At 43.5% G+C, this 11,746-nt stretch overlaps 1 protein-coding gene across 1 annotated transcript in view; it reads right to left on the reverse strand.

Moving 5' to 3' along the window:
- Positions 1-1,865: 1,865 nt before the first annotated feature.
- Positions 1,866-11,746, reverse strand: part of LOC138967489 (mucin-2-like) — an 18,258-nt gene continuing 8,377 nt past the window's right edge. The window contains exons 4-8 of the mRNA XM_070340049.1: positions 11,346-11,495; positions 9,802-10,546; positions 7,721-7,971; positions 5,591-5,740; positions 1,866-4,179 (exon numbers count right to left, since the gene is read on the reverse strand). Of these exons, the coding sequence (XP_070196150.1) occupies positions 3,589-4,179; positions 5,591-5,740; positions 7,721-7,971; positions 9,802-10,546; positions 11,346-11,495 (1,887 nt within the window). The 3' untranslated portion in view covers positions 1,866-3,588. The remainder of the gene's footprint in view (positions 4,180-5,590; positions 5,741-7,720; positions 7,972-9,801; positions 10,547-11,345; positions 11,496-11,746) is intronic.

An 11,746-nucleotide genomic window follows, 5' to 3' on the forward strand; every position in this document is an offset into this window, starting at 1 on the left:
AACCAAAAAGAAGGACGATCGTATTTTTAACTAGTGCCTGTGTCACGTTCAAACCGCTCGGTGACCAGGCCAAATGCGTGTCCCCGAAACATGCTTGTCACTGAGTTCGGGGGATACTTTTTGTCTTTAGCGGATTTACCACACGCTTGCGAGGACTCGAAAGTTGCCGCTGAGTAGAATTAGATCTGTCAATCCGAAAAAAACCATGTTTTGGTAGCTTACGCATACGATAGGGGTCATCACTGAATTAACTTCATTCCATTGAGTAGTGCGACGCTTTCACTTGAAGAATGAGAGAAAACATGTGTCGTTTTCAGATTTTGTTTTTTTGTGTCGATTTTTTGTTTTATTTTCCTAACTAGAGAACATTATTCTTGTTAACTTTATCTGTGGTGGGGATATAGCTCAGTTGGTAGCGCGCTGGATTTGTATTCAGTTGGCCGCTGTCAGCGTGAGTTCGATCCCAGGTTCGGCGGAAATTTATTTCAGAGTCAACTTTGTGTGCAGACTCTCTTCGGTGTCCGAACCCTCCCCCCGTGTACACTACATTGGGTGTGCACGTTAAAGATCCCACGATTGACAAAAGGGTCTTTCCTGGCAAAATTGCTTAGGCACAGTTAATAATTGTCTACCTATACCCGTGTGACTTGGAATAATAGGCCGTGAAAGGTAAATATGCGCCGAAATGGCTGCAATCTACTGGCCGTATAAAATTTCATCTCACACGGCATCACTGCAGAGCGCCTAGAACTGTACCCACAGAATATGCGCGATATAAGCGTCATTGATTGATTGATTGATTGATTGATCTGTGACTGTCACCTTTCTCTGTCACATAAAGGTGATATTTGAACCCCCGCACACAACCCATACTCATATCTATCCACCCCTCCCCCCGCATCCCTATTCTCTCTCTCTCTCGTCGTATCTCTCTCTCTCTGTCTCCCTCTGACTGTCTGCTTGTCTGTCTGTCTGTCTGTCCGTCTGTCTGTCTCTTTGTCTCTCTCTCTCTCCTTCTCTCTCTCTCTCTCTGCGTATTTCTCTCCCTCTCTCGTCGTATATCTCTCTCTGTCTCTCCCTCTTTCTCTGCCTATTTCTCTCCCACTTTCTGCGCATCTCTCTCCCTCTCTCTGCGTAAGCCTATATCTCCCCCCCCCCCCCCCACTCTCTCTCACTTTCTGCCCCCCCTCACCGACTGACTCTCGCTCTTTTCACCGTAAGAAGTGTTGCGCATGGTCGACACTTTTTGATTGTTTAAAATGATTCATTTATTCATCTATTACTTTATTTATTTCTTGCACTAAAATTAAAACAGTTTATTTTTGTAATGTATTTGTCTGTGCATATATATGTCTTGTTAAACAAGAAATTCCTCCGAGGTAGGAAAAACACCCCCGTCCTTACCATTCTCACTGCCACCAACTGAGAAGGTTATTTCCCTTTGACCATTAATATGTCCCTCTATAAGTCCTTGTAGAATCTTAATCCACCAATAACTCCCTAACCGTGTGTTTGACTGGTCCCAATTTTTGTAAGGACCGTCACAGGAATGTATAGAACCTGTTCACCAAGTTTGGTGACGATCGGTCCGTTCATTCTTGAGATCTATATGCGAACACAAACACACAAACAAACAAACAAACACATCGACCGAATCCTATACACACCCCTATACCGGGGGTGTAAAAATGTGATGACCTGGATAATCATGTTAGGTTTTTAGAGGAATGCACATGCTACTTAAAAACACCAAACCACAAACACCACCTCCTACCACAAAATCAAAGTAAGAAAGAACGAAAAACGAAAGAAAGAAAAACAACAACAACAAAAAACACACAAAACAACAACGAAGTTTTACAGGATGAGTTTTCATGTATTTTATTTTGACAAACATAATTATGCAAATGTCAAACTAACAAATGTTAAATCGGTATTTTTCGGTCATTGTCTGCGTGAAAACGTAAACAAAACACGATTACTAGCAAAGAAAAAAGAAATCACAAGAAACGTACAAGAGGAAAAACATATAAATAAATAGGGGAAAACCCCAAACAACAAACAATATATCATATTTGAAAACATCATCTTTCATTGGAAATCGATTTCATCAAGCACAAGCCACTTGAAACAAACCGTACCAATGAAATATCAAATGAACACTTTCAGAATGTGAAATACATGAGGCAAAAGCAACTGAACAAACATTAAAAAAAATAAAAAATAAAAAAAATAAGCATTTTAAAAATGTAAAATGTGATATATAATATACACGGTCTTGTTGAAAAGGATTGAGACAACGAGTATTTTAAAACAGACAAAAGCATGGATTAACATTGTAGCAGCTGCAGCAGAACACACACACACACACAAACACACACACACACACACACACACACACACACACACACACACACACACACACACACACACACACACACACACACAGGCGCGTTGGATTGACATTAATAAAACATTGACAGTTTCTCCCTTCCTACATGTTCATAATTGAAATACACAAATATCCACAGAAGCTTGTAAAACAATGATCACAGTCTTCTTGAACCATCACTCATTAACATAACGCAAACACAGACAGACAATTAAAGCACTCCTTTTCACCGTATAAATCGAGAGTCAAACAAGAACCAAAGCTGTACTTTTGATTGTGTCATGGTATATTACTTCTCTTCATAAAAAAACCCCATTATTGTTTATTAGAATGATAGTGATTTTATATTTTTTATTTTTAATTAGTATCTTGATCAAACACACTAATATCTTAGCCACACATACAAAATCTGATTCTGTAAGTTAAAGTTCTCTATTATGAAAATAAAGTAGTTTTGGAATGACATGTACATCCTTCAAGGGAAAAATATGTTGACATTATATTTCGAAAGCTACATGAACCAATACATTCATTTCAACGTAAATTATAACAATGCTGGTTGTGTATTTGACTATTTGGATTGTAAACTTGTTGAATTGATTTCATCAGGTAATCTAAATCGAACTAGGCAAAAATCAACAAAAAGCAGGCAAAATAAAGAGCGGGCTTATGATTGATTGTTCTTGGAAATGTATGTAAGGCACATTTAGATCCAAATGGCAAGAAACCCAGGGCTTTATGAGTAAACCAGAAGCAAATAGTTTCTCAATGACAAATTCGCAACACTCATACGCACAGGCAATAGGCATAGGCAAAAGTGACGAGGGTGGGGCGAGTGGTTGTGTGTGTGTGGGGGGGGGGGGGGAAGGGGGTTGAGTGGTGGTGGTTGTGTGTGTGTGTGTGTGTGTGTGTGTGTGTGTGTGTGTGTGTGTGTGTGTGTGAAGGATGCATTGTTATTCCGGTTCAACTTGTTTTACCGATTTCAATAGGTATTTAACCTGGCAAAACACCCCAGTTCTCGTGTAAAACTATACAAATTGAACAAGCAAGCCAAGATTTTTGTTCTTTGTTCGGCGTGTAGAAAAAAAATCTCTTTAACGTTGACCCCCCCCCCCCCCCCCCCCCCCCCCCCCCCCCCCACCCCGACCTTTCCCCCGACTCCTCTCAACAACTCAACAAAAAATACTACTGTATTTTCAAGCAGAACTCGGAGTCTGTGAGGACACAGAACACTGCCAGGACGGGATCTCCTTCACGCGAGAGAGCGGAAGCGGATGACGCACCCAGTCCAGCATCTGGGTCAAGGTCACCTGCCAGACTTCCGGCTTGAGGCTGATCTCCTCCAGAAACTCCTTCAGACCCTCAAAGCTGTTGGAGACTCTGGAAAACCAGGTAGCGTGCAGGGAGATCATGAACGGAGCCCTGTTACGCTTGAAATGACGGTCGAAGTTGTGACGTAAGAAGTCCTTGACGTCATCCTTGGTGGGCGCGTTCCCCAGGGCGCAAGAGTCGGTCATGGAGCAGGGCTGCCCGCCCAGGTTGTACTGACGGATTATGGGCACCTCCCACACGTCCGGGTAGCTGCGTGCCGGGCAGTTGGGCTGGTCACACACGAGCTGGGATGCTTTGGGAGGGTAAGCCAGAGTGAAAGGCCACAGAGGCGGGGAGGTATCCTCCTTGAGGCTGCCACCGTACATGGAAGAGTCGTAGACAAAGTCTCTGTTTTCCAGCATGGTGAACTGAGTCTCGCCGCCCAGTTGCAGGAATGGCGCTCTCATCCCGACCACCTGAAATGAGAACCAGGGATTGAGTTCCGAAACATCTCTCGATCAAGGCTTTAACCCTCCAGAGAATTGACATTTTTATTCCAAATAATTACACTGATAACTTCCCCAAATCAAGAATTAAAACAACAATAACAGAAAAGATGAATGGAATGTTAAATCATAGACAAAATGGAACATTCACGACTACGTGGACCTAATTAAGAAGTTAAACAGATGTTAATTTATTGATTTCTTAAATTAAATAACTCAACACATCTGTGAGGGCCCCAAAGGGGGGGTATTATCACGATCACGGGAAGGGACATTTTAGCTTTCACGATCACAGTTACCTTGATTTTTGTCAATGATCACCGCAGTCAATGATGAAAACAAATGACGATCACGATCACGAGACTTGATTTGTTTGTCATCACAGATCACGGGCAATGTCCCATCACGATCACAGAAATGGAAATTTCGGCAATCACGGTCACAGAAAGGTCAAAAAACGCCAATCACGATCACGATTTTAAACCCTTTGGGGCCCTCATCTGTTTTAAACCTAAGCCTTCAACTCTCCTCTAAATTGACCCATGTCAATATTAAATGGTTCGTTTTGTCTAATATGTGGCCATTTCTGCGACTTTGGGAATGTTGACTGAAGCCTACTTGATTTGGGAAACTCGGGGTTAAAGTTGGTCCAAAATGTTGGTTAAATGCTCATGTAATAAGTTGATCTTAGTAGTTGGGCGGGGATGTAGCTCAGTCGGTAGCGCGCTGGGTTTGTATCCAGTTGGCCGCTGTCAGCGTGAGTTCGTCCCCACGTTCGGCGAGAGATTTATTTCTCAGAGTCAACTTTGTGTGCAGACTCTCCTCGGTGTCCGAACACCCCCGTGTGTACACGCAAGCACAAGACCAAGTGCGCACGAAAAAGATCCTGTAATCCATGTCAGAGTTCGGTGGGTTATAGAAACACGAAAATACCCAGCAATGAGCATGCTTCCTCCGAAAACGGCGTATGGCTGCCTAAATGGCGGGGTAAAAAAACGGTCATACACGTAAAATTTCACTCGTGCAAAAAACACGAGTGTACGTGGGAGTTTCAGCCCACGAACGCAGAAGAAGAAGAAGAAGATCTTAGTAGTGTATTTGTGTTCAATTATACTGTTTGATCGAGTGTTTTTGTTATTAGACATGCGATGTGGTGCCAAAAGAAAAATGTCCATGTTTATGTAAAATGAAAATGGACATTAAAGTGTTCTTATTTTATCTTAAGATAAAAAGTAATGGCAAACAGTCTTGTGATGCACATGAATACATGTTGGCCTCAATGACTGTTTTTGCATAATGGCCACAATTATGATCGCTTGATTTTACATTCAGTCAAGTATTTTTGTTTGTTTTCTCCTTCACTGAATGGACATCAACTGACCTTGTCCAGCGGCAGTCCAGTGTCGTTGGCCAGTATTTCCCTCATGCCCTCCATCTCCCTGTCCCAGGCCTGAGCATTCCACGTGGAGGGAGAGGTGTGGGTGAGAGAGTGCGAAGCCATCTCGCTTCCCAGGTCCGACAGCGTTTTCACCTGTTGACACATTGTGACGATAGTCGTCATTCACTTCGTGATCGCGCTTGGTGTAATGTGAACCGGCAGTACATGTACTTTAACGACAAAAGAATAAAGAATAAAAAACAAGAAAGGTATGTTATTGCAACGTTTAATTTGTGACAAAACAAAACGTTACGTTCACTGATCTTCGACCCAGCGGTCTTTTAAGTGAACCGACAACTTAACTCATAATATAGAAAATAAACTTATCTGACAAATTGCCCAGAAACTCGATCGGAAGACACAAGGGAGACAATCTTGGTTTGTTGTTTTGTTGAGAAGATCAGGGAACGTAACGTGTTGATTTTTCACGAATTAAACGTGCCAATAACAAACCTTACTTTTTTTTTCATTCTGAATTTTGTAATATTGGCAGTCCTTTTGTTTTTGGACAAAAAGAATACATTGTTAAAAAGAAACTTCACGTGGTTACGTTATAACCAGTCAACCTACCGTGCAGTAACATAGAATATAGGATAGGATAAAAACACCCTGTCAGCTGCAATCAAAATCGGTAGGACTGACTGGCGATTTCTGTTATGGTGCAATAACAACTTGACGTTACCGGACATTTTCGTATAACGCCGATTGACTGCATAAATGAACTGGATCACATCGATTGGTTCACGTAAAAGACTCACGAGATGTAATAATTTACAAAATATTTGAGAAGTCAAAAGTACGTCGGAGTAAGATTTCTTTTCCACGATGCTTCAAGGCATGCTCTTTCTCGTGATGATTTTTGGTATCAATCAATCAATCAATGACGCTTATATCGCGCATATTCTGTGGGTACAGTTCTAGGCGCTCTGCAGTGATGCCGTGTGAGATGAAATTTTATACGGCCAGTAGATTGCAGCCATTTCGGCGCATATTTACCTTTCACGGCCTATTATTCCAAGTCACACGGGTATAGGTAGACAATTATTAACTGTGCCTAAGCAATTTTGCCAGGAAAGATCCTTTTGTCAATCGTGGGATCTTTAACGTGCACACCCAATGTAGTGTACACGGGGGGAGGGTTCGGACACCGAAGAGAGTCTGCACACAAAGTTGACTCTGAAATAAATTTCCGCCGAACCTGGGATCGAACTCACGCTGACAGCGGCCAACTGAATACAAATCCAGCGCGCTACCAACTGAGCTATATCCCCGCCCGGTATACATGTGTCCAGCTCCAATAGACGAATTCTGAAAATAAGTCTGTCGGGTTTGTATGGGTTGTCACAGAGTGAATGCCCTTGCTTTTTACTCTGACAAACTTTAGAGGGGCCAATCACTAGCGAGGTGTGTGTTGGAAACACGTGGACCATAGACCAAATAGCCTGGACCGCCAACTCGTCACATGACCCTTCGAGGTTACGATTCTTGACTTTCAGGGGCGCGTGACCTCCGGTTTGAAAGGTCAGCGATTCGAAGACAGTGAAAAGAAAGCACGCTCCAATTATTTGTAACAATGGGAGGTGACAATGAACTGGATTTTCCAAAACTCCAAACTAAACTTAACAAAACTCATCGAAAAACATGTTCCATATGCACTTTAGCTGAGTTTATTTTAGCATTTTCAGAACTTACCTCGGCAACTTCGTCCATGTTTACAATCGACACCGGATATGACATCCCCCTGATTGCGGAAAGGCATGTAAGCGTAGGTTCCTAAATGCGAGAGGCCGCTACCTCGTAATAGAGAGAAAGAGCGGAGAGAGAGCTAGTTGGCGGTCCACGATAAATGGTCTATGCCTTGGACAGAAGCACGTGTGAAGTTATTTGTCAGAGGAAAAGCAAGGGCATTCACTCTTTCACAACCCATAAAAACCCTACGGAGTCATTTCCGAAAATCGTCTATTAAAGAAATGGTCTCATCCCATGTGAAAACCTCGCCGGATCTGAGAGGGTGACCCGAACTGTTTTCACGGAAAGGAATGTGCCTTTCGTCAGATTAAAAACCAAACTTACCATGGTCGAATCAGTCCAGGTACCATCGACAAAGAAAGTGGCAGCAGTGCGACAGCCGTTGGGGTTTTTCACGGCATCACTTTCCTTGGCAGGGAACAGTCTCTGGTAGTAGTTGAAGTTGTTGGTGTTGACGGAGTCGTCAAAGGTCAGCATCACCATCTGCGGAACGTCGGCGACCTGCAGTTTGCCAGGGATGTCCGTTCCCACACAGCGACACTGCGGGAGCTGACAGGTGCTGGGGTTGCATGTGCCTGTAGGAAAACACACACACAAGTTTCCCGTAAGACAGGACACGGAAACGGAGTGGGATTGTGCAAATGGAGGCCTCATACATGCAAGCCTACTCGTTTGAAAAAACCCAACAACATCACCGAGTCCACGTCGGAGCTAAAGCCAACGAATACATAGAAGAAAAAGTCCCCCGAAAGTGGCGTATGGCTGCCTAAATGGCGGGGTAAAAACGGTCATACACGTAAAAACACACACGTGCAAAACCACGATGGTACGTGGGAGTTTCAGCCCATGAACGAAGAAGAAGAAGAAGAAGAAGAAGAAGAAGAAGAAGAAGAAGAAGAAGAAGAAGAAGAAGAAGAAGAAGAAGAAGAAGAAGAAGAAGAAGAAGAAGAAGAAGAAGAAGAAGAAGTCGCGTAAGGCGAAATTACTACATTTAGTCAAGCTGTGGAACGCACAGAATGAAACTGAACGCACTGCATTTTTTCACAATGACCGTAGTCCGCCGCTCGTGCAAAACGCAGTGAAACTGACGAGCCTGTTTAGCGCGGTAGTGGTTTCGCTGTGCTGCATAGCACGCTTTTCTGTACCTCTCTTCGTTATAACTTTCTGAGCGTGTTTTTAATCCAAACATATCATATCTATATGTTTTTGGAATCAGGAACCGACAAGGAATAAGATGAAATTGTTTTTAAATCGATCTCGGAAATTTAATTTTGATCATAATTTTTATATTTTTAAATTTCAGAGCTTTTTTTTAATCTGAATATAACATATTTATATGTTTTTGGAATCAGAAAATGATGAAGAATACGATGAACATAATTTTGGATCGTTTTATAAAAAAATGTTTTTAATTATAATTATCAGATTTTTAATGACCAAAGTCATTAATTAATTTTTTAGCCAACAAGCTGAAATGCAATACCAAAGTCCGGCCTTTGTCGAAGATTGCTTTACAAAAATGTCAATCAATTTGATTGAAAAATGAGGGTGTGACAGTGCCGCCTCAACTTTTACAAAAAGCCGGATATGACGTCATCAAAGACATTTATCGAAAAAATGAAAAAAAACGTCCGGGGATATCATACCCAGAAACTCTCATGTAAAATTTCATAAAGATCGGTCCAGTAGTTTACTCTGAATCGCTCTACACACACACACACACACACACACACACACACACACACACACACACACACACACACACACACACACACACATGTGCACAATTTAAATTGATTTGTAAACGGAAGTTTTGGGTGAGTTTCAAAAGTTTTGGAACAGGGCTGATTTTCATAGAGTTCCGAGGAACGACTCAGTTGCAGGTCTGAGGTACGAAACTTAGAGGCACAAAGGTAGCTGACTCTGTGATGGTAAAACCTTTTTGTGAAATTACGTCAGTGCGTTTTGGATAAGCGAGGGGATCTTAATAAAGCGTGTTAACATTCAACCGTTCCATTACTGCCATGATTTAGTTCTGATCATAATAGACTAGTATTTTAACATTCAACCGTTCCATTACTGCCATGATTTAGTTCTGATCATAATAGACGAGTATTTTAACATTCAACCGTTCCATTACTGCCATGATTTTGTTCTCATCATAAAAGACTAGTATTTTAACATTCAACCGTTCCATTACTGCCATGATTTAGTTCTCATCATAATAGACTAGTATTTTAACATTCAACCGTTCCATTACTGCCATGATTTTGTTCTCATCATAATAGACTAGTATTTTAACATTCAACCGTTCCATTACTGCCATGATTTAGTTCTGTTTCTTCTAGCGTTGTAGTATTTTGACACAGAAACCTTCTTTGTATTGAATCATCTTCAAAACTCACCAGGGGCAAATGGAGCAGAAGTAGCCTGAGCAGGTGTCGTGGTGGTCTTGGGAACCCCAGGACTCCCATTAGCAGGTGTCGTGGTGGTCTTGGGAACCCCAGGACTCCCATTAGCAGGTGGGACAGGAGTAGTGGTGGTGGTAGGGGGAAGGGCTTTTCCAGTGACGCCGGTACCAGTGTTGCCGCACTGCCATGACGTCATCTCACTGACGCGCGACAGAGGCACAGGATGACGTACCCAGTCCAGCATCTGGGTTATGGTGACCTGCCAGACGTCGGGTTTCAGGCTGACCTCCTGCAGAAACTCCTTCAACGCCGCGTAACTGCTGGGGACGTTCGTGAAAAACGTGGAGTGCAGGGAGATCATGAACGGAGCCCGGTTGCGCGTGTAGTGACGGTTGAAGTTGTGACGTAAGAAGTTCTTGACGTCATCCTTGGTGGAGGTGGACGGCAGTTTACAGTTGACATCGTCGGTCATGGAGCAAGACCCGAAAGAGCTGTAATGACGGATCAAGGGCACCTCCCAGATCTGCGGGTAGCTCCTGGTGGGGCATCTATTCTGATCGCACACGGCCGTTGACGCCGGGGGTGGGTACGCCAGAGTGAAGGGCCAGAGGGGGGCGGCACTGTCTTCCTGGTAGCTCCCCCCGAACATGGAGGAGTCGTAGAGAAAGCCGTTGTCCTGAAGCATGCTGAACTGTTTCTCCTCTCCCAGCTCGAGAAAAGGCGCTCTCATTCCAACAATCTGAAATGAGGGTGTAACCCAAAAGGAAGTTTGAGCGATTGTACAGATTTTGCTTGGGGTTGAGTAAATGTACGAGCAGATAGCGCAGTAATAGCGGATTTTTTTTTAATCGTCCCTAAAGCCTGTATGGCCATCCTGGACAGTAATTTCGGGCAGCCATGCTAACGAAACACAAGGGGAATAACCTGTGCAGCGCAGCAGCGTTCTTCGTTGCTCAGTTCAGTAATAGTCATACTCATCCCGGCTTTTACATGGGATAAGACCATTCCTCTACTTGGACTCATACCAAAATTCAACACCCTAGCCACTTCCTGTTTAGAGCTGGATATTTGATGAATTGATTTCTGAGACAAACACCCTTAAATACATGTATTATTACGAAAAAGATTCCCATCCTGTCAAGAAAGCAGCTAGGCAGTTGTTTTGGTACACACTTACACACACACACACACACACACACACACACACACACACACACACACACACACACACACACACACACACACACACACACACCGTGGCACACACACACACACACACACACACACAACGTGGCACACACACACACACACACACACACACACACCGTGGCACACGCACACACACACACACACACACACACACACACACATACATACACATACATACGCACACATACACACACGCACGCACGCACGCACGCACGCACACACACATACATACCCCCCACACACACCCCCACCCACACACGCACAGATCTAAATCCCACATCAGCAAATACCTATACACTGAACATAAGCTATCTTAAAGCCCAACTCACCTTGTTAAGAGGCAGTCCGGTACCTGTAGCCAACGTCTGTCTCATCCCTTGTATCTCCCTGTCCCACGCCTGTCTGTCCCACCAGCTGGGATTGGAGTGGGTCTGAGAGTGGGAGGCCACCTCGTTCCCTCTGTTGACCAACGTTTTCACCTGGTTCAACAGATTTAGACAATTGTGAAGGATGAGACCAGCTGGGATTGGAGTGGGTCTGAGAGTGGGAGGCCACCTCGTTCCCTCTGTTGACCAACGTTTTCACCTGGTTTAACAGATTTAGACAATTGTGAACGATGAGACCAGCTGGGATTGGAGTGGGTCTGAGAGTGGGAGGCCACCTCGTTCCCTCTGTTGACCAACGTTTTCACCTGGTTCAACAGATTTAGACAATTGTGAAGGATGAGACT

Source organism: Littorina saxatilis, linkage group LG5 (genome assembly GCF_037325665.1).
Source record: "Littorina saxatilis isolate snail1 linkage group LG5, US_GU_Lsax_2.0, whole genome shotgun sequence".
NCBI classification, from domain to species: Eukaryota; Metazoa; Mollusca; class Gastropoda; order Littorinimorpha; family Littorinidae; genus Littorina; species Littorina saxatilis.